This window comes from Peromyscus eremicus, chromosome 10 (genome assembly GCF_949786415.1).
Source record: "Peromyscus eremicus chromosome 10, PerEre_H2_v1, whole genome shotgun sequence".
In the NCBI taxonomy this organism is placed as follows: domain Eukaryota; kingdom Metazoa; phylum Chordata; class Mammalia; order Rodentia; family Cricetidae; genus Peromyscus; species Peromyscus eremicus.
Genome location: NC_081426.1, coordinates 46,257,230 through 46,277,785, shown reverse-complemented (window position 1 = coordinate 46,277,785; position 20,556 = coordinate 46,257,230). Strand labels below are relative to the sequence as shown.

Genomic DNA, 20,556 nt, shown 5'->3' with positions numbered 1-20,556 from the left:
GTCTGGGGAAAACTGAAACAACCTGCCTGGAGCAGATCAGAAATCTTCATTTCTGGAGAAGCCCACACAATGGCACTTCCGCTTTCTCAGCCTTCTCCTGGAAGTCCTGGAGTTCCTGATCTAAGAGGGTTTACCTAGCCCAAGTTAACGCCTCTTCCCCCGCGCCTGAAAACCTGCTAAACTTGCCAACTCCCTTAGGAATGCTCAAGGCCTCTACCCTCTTCCCAGGCGATGGTGGTGGTGGTGGTGGTGTGTGTGTGTGTGATATGTGTGAGATGTGTGTGTGTGTGTAAGGTGTGGGGGGGTGGCGTGTGTGGAGGCGAGGGGGAGAAGAGTGTGGGCAGCCGGCTCTGCACATGCGCGGAAGCGGAAGCCGGCGGCCTGGGGTGTTTTGGGTCCGCGGCCGCCCCGTACCGTCCAGGCGGCGCGCTGCATCCTGGGTCTCGGCGTGTGTTTTGCTTGCGGGCGTCGTCATGAACCCCGAGAGCTTCGCGGCGGGCGAGCGGCGAGTTTCGGCGGCGTACATGAGGCAGGGCTGCGAGGCTCGGCGTGCGCACGAGCACCTCATCCAGCTGCTTCTAGAGCAGGTATTCCCCCGGCCTCGGTGCCCGGGTTCTGCGTCTTCGGGGAGGCGAGGGGCAGGGCGCTCCTGAGTGTGCGCGGAACTGCCCAAGTCCAGGTCTTTGGCCAGCCTGGGCCACCCGGGGAACGCGTGTTGTTGGCAGTCCAGCTCCAGAAGGCGGCTTGCCGCCAGAGCCCTCAGGCAGGCCTCGCGCCTGACAGTCGCCCCGAACTCGAGTGCCCCCGAAGTTTGAAAACTCCGCCTTGAGGGCATTGCCTTTTCAGTTACCCTAACTTAGCTGAGGTTTAAGAATCCCAGCAAACTTAAGTGTCTGTGTTACATCTATTCGGAATCTCTAGTTTGTAGTCAAGTAGCATACACGAACGAACGTTTGGTCAGTTGGCCGTGTCTTCATAATTGCTGAGTTTATTTCTGATTTGAGGAATCAAGGGGCATAACACAAAACACATTTGAAAAATTCAAGCACATTGATGTGCGGTTTTAGGGAACGATAATTTTTCTGGATATCAGTTATTACTACTTTTTTTTTTTTTTTCCCTTAAGGGCAAGTGTCCAGAGGATGGCTGGGATGACAGCACACTTGAACTCTTTCTGCATGAGCTTGCAATCATGGATAGCAACAATTTCTTGGGTAATTGTGGTGTGGGAGAAAGGGAAGGGAGAGTGGCCTCTGCTTTGGTTGCTCGTCGTCATTACAGGTATGTTCCTTAAATTAGTTCTGAAAACATTTGGGCTCCCCCTGCCCCTCAGGAGGAGTGGGAGGAGCTTAAAATAATGGTGATGGTATTCTTAACTGAATTTTTTTTTTTCTTTTTTACGGTTTTTTGAGACAGGGTTTCTCTGTGTAGCTTTGCGCCTTTCCTGGAACTCACTTGGTAGTCCAGGCTGGCCTCGAACTCACAGAGATCCGCCTGGCTCTGCCTCCCGAGTGCTGGGATTAAAGGCATGCACCACCACCGCCCGGCTTCTTAACTGAATTTTAAAGTTTCCACTCACAAATAATTTCTTCCTTTTTCAAATTGGCATGGAAACCAAGTGGAACTGGGAGATGGGAACACTCTGAGCAGGTGCTTTTCGTGACAGAGTTGAAGTTCTAATATGTGGTGGTTTCCCCTTTGGATACTTATATGGTCAACAGCTCTGTGTCTTGATAATATTTAACCTAGTAAATCTGTCTGGTTCTAAAAGCTTAATGTTGTCAATATAAAAAACACAGTTGACTTCAAAAGGAGTAAGAGTACCACTAGTTATATGTATGTGACAGGTGACACCAAATGTCATGTTCTGATGTAACAGTTTCATAAAATGTTTATACTAAAATGGTCACAGAACAGAAAATCATAGACCCTTTTAAAATACACTAGTAGAAATATGGAGATAGGCCAGTTACAGCAAAGCAAGGAAATCCTGTCGTAAGCCTTGGATAGCCTTTGGGTAGGTGAAGTCCATTCCAGGGTCTCTGTCCTTCCCAGAAGGATTTACCTAATAGTCATGGAGGTAAGTCACACACAGGAAAGATATTTTGGTTCTGGACCTGCAACTTGCCAACTTACCACAATCATAGAAGTTCAGACAGCCTTGTAGAATGTTTAATGTGGGTGTGGCTTTTTTTTTTTTTTATTTCAGTTGACATACATCATAGTTATCTTTCTTTCTTTCTTTTTTTAGTTTTTAGGACAGAGTCCCACTGTGTAACTGTGCCATCCTGGAACTCACTATGTAGATCATGCTGGCCTTGGATTTATAGAGATTCACCTGTCCCTTCCTCCTGAATGGCAGGATTAAAGACATGTGCTACCACACACAGCCATATTTCCTTTTTAAATTGCAGATTTTATTGGAGAAGAATGAACTTGAAAGCATGCTTTATCAGCATCTGAATCCCATTTCATTATTTTATTTTTTTGGTTTTTCGAGACAGGGCTTCTCTGTGTAGTGTTGGTGCCTGTCCTAGATCTTGGTCTGTAGACCAGGCTGGCCTCGAACTCACAGAGATCTGCCTGGCTCTGCCTCCCGAGTGCTGGGATCAAAGGCGTGTGCCACTGCCGCCCAGCTGAATCCCATTTTATAAGTGCTTCTTTTTGTTGCAATCGATGGAGGAACAGGGTTATTAGATGATTACATTATTTGTGTTGGTTTTGAAAGCTTTTTTTTAAAAAATCCATTCTGAAAGTGGTTTATTTATTTATTTATTTTCTTCAAGACCTGCTTCTGTGTCCTAAGTGCTAGGATTAAAGGCATGAGCCACCACCGCCTGGCAAAAATGATTTAATTATTGATAGTGCTTTTAGATATGAATGCTTATTTTCATCTTCTACCCTTTCTGTGAGAAATATGAACTCTTAAAAAGCCTTGATTTTTAAATCAAGGTGCAGTTTTTGAGACATACCGAAATTTTATTTATTAAGAGCATTTGCAGAATGAACTGATGATAAAGAGTATGGATGTAGGTTTCCTGTCTAACAGTGCCCTGGTAACATGGTTCGTATATAATATATGTAGAAGGCTTATACATACAGTGTGCTTGTGAGGAAGTATAGGACTAGTACTCTGATACTCTCCTTATATACAGTTTCTGATCTAGTGGAAGTAAGAGATTGAGTTTACAGAAGGATCATTTCTTTATTTAAAAGAGCATTCAGATGCATCCGTAAGTGGATAGGGCTATTGAAGACAAGTGGATTTGTATACTCATTTTCAAGAAACATAATTTTAAAAAATTTTTTGCCAGGTGTGGTAGAATTGCCTGGAATCCCAGCACTTAGCAGAAATAGGGGAGGGAGCAGAAATAGTGAGATCCCAGCTCAAAAGACCTGTTACCACCAGCAGTAGGTCAGGACATTCAGTTCCTTCAGGTTAGGATCTGTCCTACTGCTGTGGTTTCGGAAGGAAAGAGGGAATAGAATGTTCTCTGTACCATGGTTTTAAACAGAGCACTCTAAAGGTTAATGGTCACTGTTTCATTTCTCCAGTTCTGTGTTAACTGAGCTCAGTAGCTGAGTGTTTGGGTTTCTGGTGCAGTTGTCAAATGTCAGCTAAGAGTATAGTTTGTTGAATGTTAGAGTCAGCAGTCTATAAAGATGACTTGGATTACATGGCTGAAGGCTCAGCCTGCCTCTTCCTGTGATGTGAGCTCCTCCCATCATGGCAGCTGGATTTTGAGAGGCAATATATACTAGCAAACTCTCCAAGAAGTCTGATGAAGACTTCAGTGCTTCTTATGACCTTCTAGAACTTAGAGGCTCCAGACAATCGCTTTTTATATTTTTCCCAGTCAAGCAAGTTAGGACACCCCCACATAGGGATTTAGATATGTGAGAGAATTAGACTATCTCTTGGTGTGGACCAACAGGAGAAGAGAAATTGATACGGTTGTCTCTGGAGATTAGCTACTATAACACAGTGAAACTTTCACTTAAGGTATTTCCATATTAGTCACTTATGCCTCTGCTAGTGTTTGGTTATTTATTTGTAAGCCTGTGTATTGATTACTGAACACTGAATGTATTTGTACAGTTTTTGGTCCATTTTTTGCTTAGGTTCATCCATGGAATTCCTGTGTATTGATTACTGAACACTGAATGTATTTGTACAGTTTTTGGTCCATTTTTTGCTTAGGTTCATCCATGGAATTGGACGATCCGGTGATATTTCTGCTGTGCAGCCAAAAGCTGCAGGCTCTAGCCTCTTGAACAAAATTACCAATTCTTTGGTGCTTAATGTCATAAAGCTGGCCGGTATGTATCCTGTCAATCATAATGTGACTTGTGAATAGACAGCACACTAGTTTCTTGCATTTATAGCTCTTCAAAAACAATATGAGTAGTTTTTAAAAGGGCACACATGTAACCCTGTTTCAGAACAAGACAGAAAATAACCCTAGAAATGACTTTTAATAATGAGTTTCATGAGAACAAATGAGAAAGAAAAACACTAGGGTTACAGTCCATGTTATTTTATAAAAGAAACTTCATCATTTCTTCCAGAAGGATGTTGGCTTTTAGTTTAGTTTTGTTTTTTTTTAATGGGATAATAAATTGCTTTATTTCTTATTTGTAGGTGTTCATTCAGTGGCCAGTTGCTTTGTAGTTCCGATGGCAACCGGCATGAGTCTAACCTTGTGTTTCTTAACATTACGACACAAAAGACCAAAGGCCAAGTATATCATATGGCCACGGATAGACCAGAAGTCCTGCTTTAAGTCCATGGTCACTGCAGGTAAAAGACATGCATCGTATGTAATGTTTTAAACATCCAATGGGAAAACTCAGATTTTTATATAGAGATAGGTAAATGAAAAATTAAATGTGCTCCATATTCATGCTTTAAAGAAATTGTAGTTAAGTATTCATAAAATTTAGCATTTATTTTGTTTTAGCAACTTGTAAGCTTATATATACTTACACTTACCATTAAAGTTTGCATAATTATTCGTGGGGTGATCTTTAATTATGTGCTAGTTAAGTGCAGTATTTCAATTAAAAATTTGAAGGACTCTTGGGCCATGAGATGGATCAGTGATCTTCAGGTGACTGAAATTAATAGTTTTCTTTAGTGGTAAAACATAAAGTTTATGGGTGTGATTTATTTCAGTACTTGAATTTTGTTATTAGTTATAGCTATCTCTGAAATAAAGTAAACTCAACTGAAACTGATATGTTCCTAGAGAATTGAGTAGGCTTTATTTTATTTGACAGAACTTGAACTGGACTAGTAGTCTTTTTGGTTACCAACACCTGAGCTGTTAACCTCTGTAGACCTCTGGTTAACATGTGCTTTCCTTACTTTACAGAATCCCTTCCCTATCATTTTAAAGTGCTAAGGATCCAGGCTGGTTGTCTAGTTGTCCTTCACACCCTTTGACTTGTTTCTGATTAATGCCAGTTCTTGTCTTAGGGTTTCTATTGCTGTGAAGAGACACCATGACCATAGCAACTCTCCTAAAGGAAAGACATTTAATTGGGGGTGTGTTGTTGGAGGTTTTTGCTCTTTTGGGGATGGGGACTGCCACCCAGCTCCCAAATAAATTACACATGGAGGCTTATTCTTACTTATGAATACCCGGCCGTAGCTTGGCTTGTTTCTTGCCTGCTTTCCTTAACTTAAATTATCCCATCTACCTTTAGCCTCTGGGCTTTCCTGTTCTCTTACTTCCGTAAATCTTACTCTTATTCCGTGGCTTGCTGGTTGTGTAGCTGGGTGGCTGGCCCCTGATGTCCTCTTCCTTCTTGGGCTGCTAGATCTCTCCTCCCAGATTTTTCCCTCTATGTATTCTCTCTACCTGCCAGTCCCACCTATCCTTTCTCATGCCTTGCTATTGGCCAGTTCTTTATTAGACATGTGTTTTACATAGGCAAAGTAACACAGCTTTACAGAGTTAAGCAAATGCAACATGAACAAAAGTAACACACCTTAAAACATTGTATTACAGGGGTGCTTACATTTTTAGAGTTTAGTCCATTATCGTCATGGTGCAACATGGTGGCGTGCAGGCAGACATGGTGCTGGAAAGTAGCTGAGAGTACTATATCTTGATGCTCAAGCAACTGGAAGTGGTCTGAGACACTGGACAAGGCTTGAGTATAAATGAGACCTCAAAGCCCACCCCCACAGTAACATACTTCCTCCAAGAAGGCCATACCTACTCCAATAAAGCCACACCTCCTAATGGTGCCACTACCTGTGAATTTATGGGGGCCAGTTACATTCAAACTATGTTACTGAGCCACTGTTTATTACTAGAGGAAAAGCTAGTTGAATAAATATTTAGAGTTCTAGTGTGCAATTGCATTGCTTCTTAGAGTTCTAGATTCATCTTGCATTTAATTGACACTAATGCTTAGATTTCTGGTTGACTTGGTAGGTTTTAAGCCAGTGGTGATAGAAAATGTTTTGGAAGGCGACGAGCTGCGCACTGACCTGAATGCAGTGGAGGCTAAAGTCCAGGAACTCGGGCCTGATCGTATCCTGTGCATTCATTCTACTACATCCTGCTTTGCTCCAAGGGTGCCTGATAGGTAACTGACTTGTGAATATTGGTCTGTAGATGCTTGCTCACCAGTCTTTTGAATAAATTTTGTCCAGTAATTCTCAAGCATGTTGAAATAACATTTGGTAGTAAATAGTGAGTATACTGGCCTAAGAGAATAGGTGGATCCTTGGGAGAATTATTGTTGAGAAGTTTGATGCTGAGGGAAAAACAGCTGATGTGGAGGTGGAAATCCGCTTATCCAAATCTTAGTCCGTCTTACTTGTCTGCTTTCCTGCTCTTGCCAGTGTAAGTCTCTCAGAGTCATTTTCCATTGCTTAAGCTTTTCCAAGTGAACTGCTGTCTTAGTAGTTTTCCCCATCGATCGCTGTTTCTTTGGCTTTGCGATTCATTTGCTAAGTAGGAACTATCGTCCTAACAGACGATAAATATTATTATAAATAACATAGTTTAGGATTACTTACATTTCTTTGATTGGGAGATTAAGCTAGGTGTGTACAGTGGTTGTACACATTTTGAAGATAATATAAATTAGAAAATTAAAGCCATAGGGGTGGCAGATGTTCACTGTTATAAAGGATAGCCACAGGTTTTTTATTTTGAAAATGTCATAGGGCTGAAGTTTATGAAGAGAAATTTCTGTTTTTGCCAGAAGTTCTGGTTTGGTCTCATTTCAACATCTTTAACAGAAGTGCTAATAATTAATAAGAATCGTGTTGACTTTGGACTCCGGTTGCTAAGCTTTTGTGTTTGTAGACTCATTGTTTGGCAGTGATGATCACATGTTAGCTTTTATTATCTTACAGGCAAATTTTAAAAGATCATATTGACGCCATGCTCTTGAAAATTTGCCTTGGATCACTTATGAGCCTATGAGTTCTGTTTTAAAATTACATTTCATATGCTGTAGTAGTTTATTAATGATCAGTCATTTTAAATTTCTATTGAAATATTAAAGAAATGGTATTCTTTGATAATTTTGATATCTAGAAAATTTTAATGGAATAGAAATAAACCTCAGTTCCCCAAACAGCAAGCATGTGGGTGTTTGTATTAGTTGAATTATTTTTCCCTGGGGAGTTTTGCTTCGTTGTGAGCCCGTTTTCAGTGTGTGTAGTGTTGCATTGTTTTACACATAGACCTGTTAGAAGAAGAGTCAGGAGGGTTTAATAGCAAGTTGTCATTTGTTACTTTTTAGTTGTATGATGTAATGAATTCTTTTGACGAGTGAGGTTTATGAAAATGGCGGTGTAAAGTTAGTAGTATGTTTTATTTTCTGATTTTATAGTCTTAATTTTAGTGGTATACCATTTATTTTTGTTTTTATTGGTCAATTATTAGGGAATATTGAATAGGAAATCCATGTAAAAGAAAATTAAAAGAATGTTACTTCTATTGGCTATTGAAATTAGCTTTTGATTTAGAATACAGTGGGATTCACATGGAAAATCTGTTTTCTGATTTTCTTTGCCTTTCATTTAATACCTTTTCTATGTCCTGTTAACACATCTGATTAATTTAGATGATTTAAAAGTTACAAGTTTGTTTGTTTTTTAAATAACTTTAATATTGTGGTACCTTATTTTCAAGGAATTTATCAGAGTATTCTTTCACTAGTGCACACACATGAAAAAAGTGCCTTTTATCTTCTGAAGAATGTATGTGTGTGTATTCCAAGTTTATTTTGTTAGTAACAGAAGAAATTTTGGTATTGATTTTGAGGCAGGGGTGTGTGTGTACATGCATGCTTGTGTGTGTGTGCCCCAATGGTTGATTTTGGGTGTCTTCCTCTATCATTCTCCACTTTATTTTTTGAGACAGGGTCTCTCATTGAACCTGGAGCTCCCTGTTTCAGTTAGAATGGCTAGCCTCAAGCCCCAGAGATTGTCCTGTCTCTGCCTGCCTGGTGCTGGGATTATAGGCACATACTGCCATGCCTGACGTTTTTAATGTGGGTTCTGAGGAATTGAATTCCTGTGCTTGCAAGGCAAGCACTTTACTGACTGATCGATCCATCTCTCCAGCCCTAAAAATTAGGGTTTATTCATGTCTTAGTCAGTGTTCTATTGCTGTGAAGAGACACTATGACTACGGCAGCTCTTATAAAAGAAAACATTTATCTCTTAATAATAATAATAAAAAGAAAACATTTAATTGGGGCTTGCTTATAGTTTCAGAGGTTTAGTCCATTATCATCATGGCAGGGAGCATGATGGCATACAGCTAGACCTGGTGCTGGAGCAGTAGCTGAGAGGTCTAGATCCAGATCTGCAGGCAGCAAGAAGAGACACTGGCCTGGCTTGCACTTGTGAAACCTCAGAGCCCACCCCCAGTGACACATCTCCAACAAGGCTATACCTCCTAATTCTTCTCAAGTAATGCAACTCCCTGATGACTAAGCATTCAAACTTATGAGTGTATGGAGGCCATTATTATCCAAACTACAATTCATAATACTTAAAGGAAGCAAATTGAACGTTTCCACAAATAGACATAATCTTATTCCCATTTATAGTTTTAAAACATACTTGTTCACATCTAGAAAAAAAAGATGTGCATACTACTCATTTATTTACTTATTTGAGAACAGGGTCTTGCTGTGTATCTCTGACTGGCCTGGAATTTACTATGTAGAATTGGGCTGGCCTTGAACTCAGAGATCTGTTTGCTTCTGCCTCACTGTGCCATGTATTTTAAATACCTCCTTTTGGAAAGAAGCATAAAAATGCTTTGCTTCCAAGTTCTATTTGTGAAACAAAAATTTTTTAAAAATCAGTATAATTGCATCACAGAATTTAGTTATAGTATTGCAGTGTGCTGACATTTTTTAAAGGTGACTTTAGTCACAAGTAGTATTGGGTTTTGAGAAGGAACCTCTGCTGTGTTGTGGTTCATTACCATACTTACCATAAATGATACTTTCATACTGCCTTTATATGAGAGGTGTCAAATGAAAGAGTGAAGAAGGGGAGATTTTTAAGCCAGCAACTTTTTAGAGGATGTATCCAAGTTATTAGGCAATGTCAGTGAGTTTTGGTGCTGGAATGTTGTAAACCTGTCCCCCCTCTTTATTTTGTAAATTAAGGTCCACTTGGAAGTGCATCTTTTAAAAATTTGTGAGATTCTTAAGGTTTCCAGCTATGCTTAGTATTTTGTCCATGCTAGCTTCAGTGTGGTGAGCAGTCAGAGCAGTAGGAAGGGGATTGCAGCTCTTTGTGAGGTGTCATCTAATCTCTGTGCTTTGTCTGTAAGAAGTCTGGAAATTATTTAAAAGTTGCTGTCAGAGATTTTTTTTTTTTTTCTTTGAGACAAGGTCTCACTATGTAGCCTGGCTGGCCTGGAAAACTCTGTGTAGACTAGGCTGGCCTCAAACTCACAGAGATCCTCCTGCCTCTGCCTGCAAAGTCATAAGCTCTTGTAAATATGTTTTTTTTTCTCATTTATTGGTAACATTAAAAGGTTTTCTAAGTTTTTCTAAAGTACTATGTATTTCCAGGCTGATGAGTTACATGCGAAGGTACTACAGAGGGAATAGTTCAGTTTGTCATCCCCTCTTCCTTTCCCTGATATACCTTAAGACTATTAATAACAGTTTTCCATAATTATTTATAAAGCACAGTATGAGTATGTCTTTCTGTAAATGTTTATGTTTGTAGATTAGAAGAACTGGCTGTGATTTGTGCTAATTATGACATTCCGCATGTAGTCAACAACGCTTATGGATTACAGTCTTCCAAGTGCATGCATCTCATTCAGCAGGTGAATTATTATATTAATATTATATACTATAGGATTATGACTTTTTTTTCCTTCAACCTAATACAGTGAAAATTATTTAGCTCTCTCTACTTTGGAGAGCATTAGAAACTTGTATCCAGTATTCTCTTAGTAAAAGTCATTATTCCTAGGTAGTATGATGGTAATTGGATAGTAGCTTTTAAATATTTATTTGTTTATGCTTATATTTTATGTGTATACGTGTGTCTGTGAGTGTATGCATACCTATGTATCTGTGTGTGTGTGTGTGTGCGCGTATGCTTGTTCGTGCAGTTGGGGGCCAGAAGAGGGTGTTGTGTGTCCTTCTGTTCTCCTATTCCACTGAGGCAGAGTCTCTTCTGAACTTGTGGGTTGAATTTTCTCAGGTAGGCTGGAAGCCAGCAAGCGCTAGTGGTCCTCCTATCCTCACCCTTTCTGGAGCTAGGGTATTAGGTGTGTGTGAAACATCTCACTTGTTATGTGGGGTCTGGATCCAAACTCTGATCCTCATGATTACACACCAAGTGTTCTTAATGGACGAGCTGTTTCTCCTGCCTCTGGGAAATAGCTTTGATGGTCCCAAATCAACACAGAAATATATCAGTAGCATCCTTAACTTCCTGAGAATTTTTTTTAAACTCAGGATAGTCATTTTTCTAATGTATTGAATTACAGTATTTCAAAAACTATATTGGTGATCATATTTTATATAGAAGAAAAAGAAAACAAGAAGAGTAAGAATGAACTATGTAAATACATAAACAGATATTTTCAAATCTTAAAAAAATACAAAATATGTCAATATTTTCCGGGATCTAAAGAATCTTTTAGTAGCTGCTGCTCTATGATCTTTACTTACTCACTCTTACCTTTTCTTTGGTGTCTTCTCATCGTTCCTTAACTTTTCAAGGCTGCCTCACAGGTGTAGATGGATCATGTATGATGCACATGGAGCAGAAGAAAGGTGTATACAGTGTTTTATGCTGGAACTTGGGAAAACACATGGACGACTCACTTTTATTGCCCCTCCTTTCCTCCTGTTCTTCTCTTTCATTTCTAATACTTAAAAAGTACTACATTTATTTGTGTGTGTGTTCATGTGTGTGACATGTGTGCCCTAGCATGCATATGGAGGTCAGAGGACAGCTTGGAGGAGTCAGTTCTTTCCTTCAGCCATGTGGGTTGTGGAGCTTGAACTCGGGATATCAGGGTTGTGGTGAGGGCTTTTAACCACAGAGTCATCTCACTGCCCCTCCCCCCTTTTTGTATTTTTAATGCTTTCAAAATTCAAATGCTTTAGCATCTAAAAGTTTAAAAAAGGAAGGAGCAGGTGATATAGCAATCTTACAAGTACCTCTAATCATTTATAATGAACATTTTTCTGTTTCTGTGAATGTTCTGTTGTCACATAATTGTAGTCGTTGTGTACATTTAACAGAATACTTAAGCCTTGTTACATGTTTACACTTTCTATATGCCTATACTGTTTTCATATACATAATTTTGAAGGTTTATTTTGATTTATTTATTTAGTGTGTGTGAGAGAATGAGAGAGAGATGGCCTGAGGAGGCAGAAGAGGCATTACATCCCTTGGAGCTGGAGTTAAAGATGTTTTGTGAGCTGCCATAGGTGGGTGCTGGGATCAGAATTCTGGTCTTCATGATAGCGCACCAATTCCTCTAATTGCTGAGCTATCTCTGCAGCTCCGTATGAGTCATTTCTGCAGACATTATTCCCTAATTGAGAAGTACTCGGGGTTCTGGGCTCACAACATACTTTTGAATACTTGAAAAATGGGGTGGTATGCTTCCAGAGAACAAGACTAAGGGAAGCAGTTGTGGAGCTGATGTGAAAGGTGTCCTTGGGGCCACTCTTCCTGGTACAGCGCTTTGTCATCCATGTGTGTGAGATGTTTCTCAAATGCAGATGTTGTCTTGTAGGTATTCTATTACCTTCTAAAATTGACTTATCTTTAAGGAGTAAATAAATATTTCTGCAGACTGACCTATATGAGGAGAGGTCATTACACTGTTGGTTTAAACAACATAAACACATAGGTCTTATTGAGTTCTGACTGCTATTTCATGACAGTCTAAATAGAGTTAACTTTCACTCATAGCTGTGATAGATAATGCAGTTTACCAAGATCTCATCATGTGTGTTAGGCATCCGGTCAGGCTGTTAATGTTTTTAAACTAGTCCTAATATGTTAAGGTGTACTTTTCATTGTTCCTGTTTGTATATGAGGAGACATGCTCAGTGGTTTATGTGACTGGCCTGAGGTCTCATAGCTGCAGAATAGCTTGTATAGCACAGTCTGACACCAGGGCCCCAGATTTCCCTTAACCAGAGCACACTAAAACCACAAGTTCCGAGAAAGCAGGATCACGGTAGCCATGTAATTAGTGAAGAAAACAGTTGGAGATTAAATGTCATAGCATCTTCAAAAGATGCCCCGGAATGACTTGGTTCTGAGCAGATAAGATACTCTGTTATGTTTGTGAAGTCTCAAGAAGTACACTTGTGCTTCTATTTACTGAAATGCCTAATTTGAGATGTTAGGACAGGTTAATAGAGAGGCACATAGTAGAGCTGTGAAAATGTGTGGGATTGACTGTTTAGAATGGAGTGTGAAGTTCCAAAGTGTGGGAAGCAGCGACTTCACTTGTTAAGAATTGGAGCAAAGTGGGTGTTACTGCTTCTTAGCCACATGCCTGATTGTTATTTCATTCAGTAGATTTTCTGAGTTCCCAGTAGTGTATGAGCTACCAAAATATGTGCTGGGGACACAGCATTGCAGCCTAGTGCCCGTCAGCTAGATGCTTCATTTTCTTCCTTAGTGGCAGCTTTCTGTTAGTGTGGGGAGTGCAGCTTTCTGTTAGTGTGGGGAGTGCGGCCCTTGAACATTCCTGAGGTTTAGGCTTTTCCTGCACTGGAGTGTGCAGTCTCATGGTGAGAGGGTGGGTGTAGCAGTCTGGAGCACTGATTCTTCGTGCTCTCAGTCCTCCCACTCCCAGGTCAGGTGTCTGTTCCTCTTTGAAAGCCGAGACAGGGTTTGTGGCCACTTTACCTGGTACCACTTGCCGTGCCTTATCATCGTTTGTTCTGCTGCTGTCTGTGCTGCTCCCTCTTCCTGGGGTGAGCTGGCTTTCCTTCCGTTCCTGGTTTGTTAGGAAACAAGAGTAAGGCTGAAACAGTCAGCTGATGGTCTCTGAGCAGTCTGTTCCCCTCCCTGGCTTCTGCTGCCTCTACCTGTTGCCTACATCTGGTCTGTCAGATTAGGCCGGCTGTCTGCGATTTCCATTCTCCCTGAGATACAGAAATGGGGAGGAAGTGTGAAAATGAAGGTCAAGTGTGCTTATAATATTAATAGGACTGTAGATTGTGAATGCAGATTGAAAATCTGTGGCTGCAGATAAAGAAACTGTGGGAGTGGAAATGTAGATGGTATCTCCATTTTTAAGAGGAGAAAATTGCAGCACATTAGACAGAAGGTCATAGCTGTGTGGGACGGGAAACAGACCTTGGTTCCACATTTCTAGGAGGTCTGTGTTCAGCTCTGTGCTGGGATATTAGACTTCGTTTGAAGTTCATTTACAGTGGAATGAGAGCATCTAAGATCACAATGTTAAGGAGTTATGGAAAAGCATTGATTTGGAACTGCCAGGAATGTACAGATGAAATTGCTATTGGTTGATGATAAACATAAAATTTGGCTTTTCTCTTTTGTGGTCAGAGCCATCATGGAAACAGCTTGTTTAAAGGCTGGGCTTGGAGCTTTATGCCTGGCATGCACAACGCCCTGGGTCAATCTCCAGCACTGTAAACCAAACAGACAAACCTCAAAGAGAAAAAAGTCAGTAGATTGCCCTAAGTGTGGGAGAGGCACTTACTTTTCTAGCTGCTTGGTTGGCACTGTGGGCAGCTGTAGTTTATAGATTATGGTGCTAGTATTTAAAACTTTAATCTCCGTAGACCTTATTGTCAAATAAAAGTCACAGGTGTGGCCATGGGAGAAGTGCTTTGTCTCTTACTTGGTTTTGGACAAAAAGCTGTTGCAGAGGAGTTCCCTCTTACAGTGATAATGAAACCCCACCTGCTTCATGGAGGTTATGAGTTCAGTGGTCGGTCTGTGCAAGCCACCGTGCCCTGCAGGGTGCCTGCGGGTGGTGTGCATATAGATAGTGAGCACCGCCCAAAGCTGTGCTGCAGTTCCGTTAACCTGCACTTGGACTGCTACAAAGACAATTACAGCCCTTCACCTGCTTTCGAAAGAAAGTCTATGCACTGTTTTAGGGGTACTCATTTTTACTTTTTAATTAAGGTAAAATTAGTGTTTGTAAATGTGGGAATGAAATTAAATTGTATGTATCATTTTGTACAACATCATTTTTTGTTGTGACCTTTACTTGTTAATAGTAGTTGTTGTCTGTCCTAGTGTGACTAACATGTGACTCACATGTTATTTGATTCTAGGGGCATCGGGTTGGTAGAATCGACGTTTTCGTTCAGAGCTTGGACAAAAATTTCATGGTTCCAGTAGGTGGTGCTATAATTGCTGGCTTTAATGATTCCTTCATTCAGGAAATCAGCAAGATGTATCCAGGTAAACAGATCATTTGGTTTTCGGAAAATAGCTAATGGACAGAAGTGCATATAGCCTGCTGTGATGAATTAATTTCCGGAGCCTCCCCGTCAGTCCTCCTTCATGTGCCCTGTCCATCTGTTTCCAGGAAGAGCGTCAGCTTCGCCGTCCTTAGACGTCCTTATCACCTTGTTGTCGCTTGGCTGCAATGGCTACAAGAAGCTGTTAAAGGAAAGAAAGGTGAGTCTCCTCTCTGTTGAGTGTGGCAGTTCTAGCCTGTATATCATCTTTGTCATCTCTGATTTGTGCTGTAGAAGCTGATCATCCTGTCTGTCCTCCAGACATGCTGAGGAATAGTTCAGATGCCTTACTTTACTATTAGTATTTCTTATTTAGAAACATCTGTATTAGGAATTATTTGTTCATTTATCACCTAAAGGTAGAGTGGGACTCGCCTCTTATGTTACTAAGTTTTATTAAATGATTTTCTTTTGTGGTCATGTACATGTGCTATGGAGCATGTGTGGAGGTCGGGGACAATCTGGGAGCAGGGATTGAACTCAGGTCCTCAGGAGTGAGAGCAGGTGCCTTGCCTTTTACCTGCTTTGCACTCTTACCAGCTCTGCTTTTTTTTTTTTTTTTAGGACAGGGTCTTGCTGTGTGGCCCTGACTGGCCTAGAATTTGCTTATGTATACAAGGCCGGCCTCAAACAGTGGGCAGTTCTCCTGCCTCTGCTTCCTGACTGTTAGGACTATAGGTATCCATACCACTTCTGGCACAGAAGCTCTTGAAAGACTAATGGAAAAGTTTTCTTTTGAGTGGTTTGGAAACCTGAAGGCTTTTTGTGCTGTGAAGGGTAGCTAGTCCCAGGTGGAAAACCAGTAGGAGTCAGCCACCTTCTTATACTAAAATAATAAACCCCTCTATCGTTGCTGAAATGCTGGACTCATTACTTATGTGGCTGTGAAAATAATAAGTGATAAGCTTTGTGGTGTGGGCCTGTCGTTGTTGCAGCTACTCAGGAGACTGAGGCAGGAGGATCACTGGAGCCCAGGAATTTGTGGCCACATAGTGAGACCCAGTCTTTTAAAACAGACTAACATAGAAAAGCTTCATTCAGGACAGTTCCATAATTGTTGATGGGTCAGGTCAGATTAAAGAGTTTATCCATCTCCTATTTAGGAATGCTAGAGGCTCCTGGCATGGAATTTGTGTCTCTATAGCCTTATGGCACCAGCTGGCAATTGTTCACGTATTTTAAAGCATGGACATAACTATTATCATAGATACTCTAGCAGTCTTACTCCTTAAATAGATTTGATGTTTAACATTTTGTGGCATTTTACTCCAATCTTTCTTTCCCTATTAATTTAATCCATGGAAAAGTAGTTTACTTTTTAAATTGTGGGAATATTTCTTAAGATTTACATGTACATTCATTAGAGAAATGCAGATTAAAACCACAGTGATCAGCCATTACACACTTACTAGAAATGGCTAGTGCAAAACAAAAACATAACTAAAACAACAAAAACCTGACAGCACTGAGTCCTGTCAAAGACCTGAAGCAGGGCGAACCCTTAGACACCGCTGATAGGAGTGTAAAATGCAACACAGCTTTGGTGGGTGTTTTGGGGGGTGGGGGTGGGGATGGGGTTTGAGACAGGGTTTCTCTGTGTAGTTTTGGTGTCTGTCCTAGATCTCACTCTGTAGACCAGGCTGGCCTCGAACTCACAGAGATCTGTCTGGCTCTGCCTCCTGAGTGCTGGGATTAAAGGCGTGAGCCACCACTGCCCGACGCAACACAGCTTTGGAACATACTGTGGCAACTTCCTAAAAGTTAGACACGACTCACACAGAGCAACTCTTCTGCTTCTCGCTGTTTGCTCAAGAGTGAAAGCTTGAGTTAGTATAAAAATCTGTAGCTGAGTGCTTATCATGATTCAGTTCATAAAAAATTGTCCAAACCAGAAGCAAGTGTCCATCATTTGATGGACAGAGGAACACACTGGTGCATCTATCCTTAGCAGTAGACAGATCCAACTACAGATATACAACAAACGGTGACCTAAGTGCAAATAATAAATGACATCATCCCGACTCTGAAGACTCACGTGGTCTTCATCTGTATGCCACCTTGGAAGAGGTAGGTGAAACAGGGACAGAAAACAGATGAGTTCTGGAGGCTAGGGTGGGGAGGTACCTTCCTGGGGTGGTAAGATGTCTTACAGTTATGTCTTTAGTTGAAGTGGTTTTGTTGCTGTTCAAAATTCAGAGATGTGAGCATTTGGAAAGTGGACACTTGAAGTTTTACTGTGTATAAATTGTACTTTGCTAAACCAGACAACAAACTTTGTTTTTAAGATTTATTTATTCATGTATTTTATATATACACCAGAATAAGGAATCTGATCCCATTACAGATGGTTGTGAGTCACTATGTGGTTGCTGGGAATTGAACTCAGGACCTCTGGAAGAGCAATCAATGCTCTTAACTGCTGAGCCATCTCTCCAGCCCGACAACAAACTTTTATATGGTAGGGATAAAGCTATAGTTTTATGCTTCCATGAAAGTAGTCACTGTTATAGATTGTTACAGCTATGGGAAGACAAGTCTTTAGAGAAACCTTATGCATATAATCAGGATCCTAACTAAGGTGATGGGTTCCTGCTTGTGGGATTAGAGGACAACTTTCAGGAATTGGTTCTCACCTTGCACTGTGAGTTTCAGGGATTGAACTCAGGTTGTCAGGCTTGTGTAGCCTGCTAAGCCATGTCGCTGGTCCTCTGCTAGGTTCATTATATCCGTTCTTTGATGTAGTATTCATCAAGTTCATGTGTAGGGATTGTCTCCATTTCTTGTATGAAATTGTGATCTGGGAAGATGAGCTTGCTCAAGGACTGGCTGGCCACTTTCAAGTCCCAGCACTGCCGTCGAAGGCTGAGTGAGTGCTGCTCAGACCCCGTGTGTTCTGCCTTCCCACTGCCTTCCCATGTTTGCAGTTCCTCCTACAGAACGGAGGGAGTGATCGATCCTTTTTGCTAGGCGTTTGAGCCATAAAGATGGTGATTGATCCTAAGACCCTCCCATTCTATCTAGTGGAGGCATTTAAAACCCCAGAGGCTCTCGAATGCACTAATTGATTTTATTTAAAGTTCTTTGTATAGAATTACTTAGAACAAAGGCTGTCTAATGGAGTAATTTCCAGAATACTAAAATGCTGGTCTGAGAACTCTGACGTTGTTCTTTAGTGTCTTCACCCAGTAGGTCTTCTTGCTGAAAATGTGGATGTCCTCCAGAACTACAATTGCGTATATGTAGCATAAATTTTTTTTATTGGATTTGGTGCAGAAATGTAGCCTTTTTTGTCTAAATGGACTTCTCTCTGCTGTGAACATTTCATCATGGTAGTTTATTGGTTCAGCTGTGGAGAAGCTGAGGCAAAGCTATTTTGTGCCAGCCAGAGCTATTTATAAACCATCACTGAGAGCGTCTTTTTATATTATTGCTGTTATGTGAACTAAAAAAAGGAGTGTTAAAGGAAAACTTGGGCTTGCTTTTTCTTCTGTGCCCTTATTCCCCACAATGGTATTTTTAGAGGTTATTTCTTCCAGCTCTCTCTCTTCAGAAAAGGCTTACCTTTGTCATATAGAGGAGACAAGAACTCAGCTTGAGGCCATTCCTTTTCTCAGGCTTCCGTTGTGGAGGGGGAGAGGATCAGAGAGTGGAACTTGGTGTGTGAAGTGAGCCTCTGCCCTTAGCCCCTTCCTGATCGTGCATCTGCTGCATAGAGGGAGGAATGACCGGCAGTTTAACGAAGAGGACTTGAAGAAGAGAGGTCAGAATACAGGCGACTCTTTCTTTGAGGTGTTTTTTTTTTTTTTTAATGCAAAAAGAAAGATCAGCCTTAGAAGTTTGTCCTCACTTCTGCCTTGCTTCCAGAGAAGCCGATTATTCTGCCCAGCTCTCCTTATAGAAGAATCTTTGCTGACCAGGGTGGCAGACAGTCATTTAGTGTTGCAAGTATCTGCTGAGTTGGACAAGTACAGAAGAGAAATGTACTAGAATGGCTGTCCTGGGGCTAGAACCGTGTTCTAGAAGAACACTAGATTTGTAACTTTGGTGGCTTATGACAGAGGTAAATTTGGAAGAAGTAGTACATTTGGGCCCTAACTGGAATTATTGAATCTCTTGCCAGTGTCCAATTTGGGGCCTGGATGTGAGGCTTCAGCACTGGAAAGCAGTGTTTTTGCCACTGAGGCAAGCCTTGTTGAATGTGAATGGTCCTTGGTGGCAGCCACAGTGGGGACCACAGTATTCAGTACCATTTCCTCCTGTGGACGTCTGAGTATATGGATATATATCCACGCCGTTGTCCATCTCCCCATGCTTTAGTATTCAGTACCATTTTCTCCTGTGGATGTCTGTGTGTGTGGGTATATATCCATGCTGTTGTCCATCTCCCCATGCTTTAGTATTCAGTACCATTTCCTCCTGTGGACGTCTGTGTGTGTGGATATATATCCATGTCGTTGTCCATCTCCCCATGCTTTAGTATTCAGTACCATTTTCTCCTGTGGACGTCTGTGTGTATGGATATATATCCACGCCGTTGTCCATCTCCCCATGCTTTAGTATTCAGTACCATTTTCTCCTGTGGACGTCTGTGTATGTGGATATATATCCACGCTGTTGTCCATCTCCCCATGCTTTAGTATTCAGTACCATTTTCTCCTGTGGACGTCTGTGTGTGTGGATATATATCCATGCTATTGTCCATCTCCCCATGCTTTAGTATTTAGTACCGTTTTCTCCTGTGGACGTCTGTGTGTGTGGATATATATCCATGCTGTTGTCCATCTCCCCATGCTTTAGTATTTAGTACCGTTTTCTCCTGTGGACGTCTGTGTGTGTGTGTGGATATATATCCACGCTGTTGTCCATCTCCCCATGCTTTGGTTCCTTTACTCTCTGAGACAGACATGGAACACCATTTTTCTCCTACCCCATCACATGATGCAGCTTGTTTCACAGACATAGCCTAAGACATTTTCTTGGAAGTTTGAACTGTGCACATCTGGATTCTAGTGAGGGTTAGTCTGGATGTTGGGTTTCATGACATCAGCTCATTCTGCAATCCAAAGACCATACAAAAGATAATTCTTAATATAATTCAGCTCCTTTTCCATTAAAAGTATAAGGTTTTGTGTTTTTATTCTAGAAATATAGCTGACATTAGCATTCAGGTATACAGTTCCGTTTATCTGTAGTAAGAGTCTTTTAAAATTAAGTTAAATACAGCACAAAGGACATAGAAAATCAATATTATTTCATTTCTTGTAAGTAAGATCTTTCTATACACATTTGCTTGGGCTGCTTATAAATTTCTCCTGTTACAGAAGTATTTTATAATAAATGTCAGTTATAGATTTAACTGTAGCAGAAAATAGTACAAGTTCTATAGCATCTTCATGCATCAGGTAAAAACTGCTTAGCTCAGTGTTAGTGTAGGATCGCCGTACAGTCTCCTGAAAGATACCTTTAAAGTGTGGTGATATTAATAGGACATTTAGTACTCTAATACATGGACTGTGTACAGTTTGATATACTGCACTTGAGGTATTAGTTTACCTATTACAA

At 40.8% G+C, this 20,556-nt stretch overlaps 1 protein-coding gene across 1 annotated transcript in view; it reads left to right on the top strand.

Annotated features, from left to right (window-relative positions):
• The first annotated feature begins 421 nt into the window (after positions 1-421).
• Sepsecs (Sep (O-phosphoserine) tRNA:Sec (selenocysteine) tRNA synthase) overlaps positions 422-20,556 on the top strand; it is a 29,359-nt gene continuing 9,224 nt past the window's right edge. The window contains exons 1-8 of the mRNA XM_059275868.1: positions 422-587; positions 1,127-1,281; positions 4,202-4,320; positions 4,643-4,801; positions 6,447-6,600; positions 10,229-10,331; positions 14,806-14,935; positions 15,063-15,154. Of these exons, the coding sequence (XP_059131851.1) occupies positions 474-587; positions 1,127-1,281; positions 4,202-4,320; positions 4,643-4,801; positions 6,447-6,600; positions 10,229-10,331; positions 14,806-14,935; positions 15,063-15,154 (1,026 nt within the window). The 5' untranslated portion in view covers positions 422-473. The remainder of the gene's footprint in view (positions 588-1,126; positions 1,282-4,201; positions 4,321-4,642; positions 4,802-6,446; positions 6,601-10,228; positions 10,332-14,805; positions 14,936-15,062; positions 15,155-20,556) is intronic.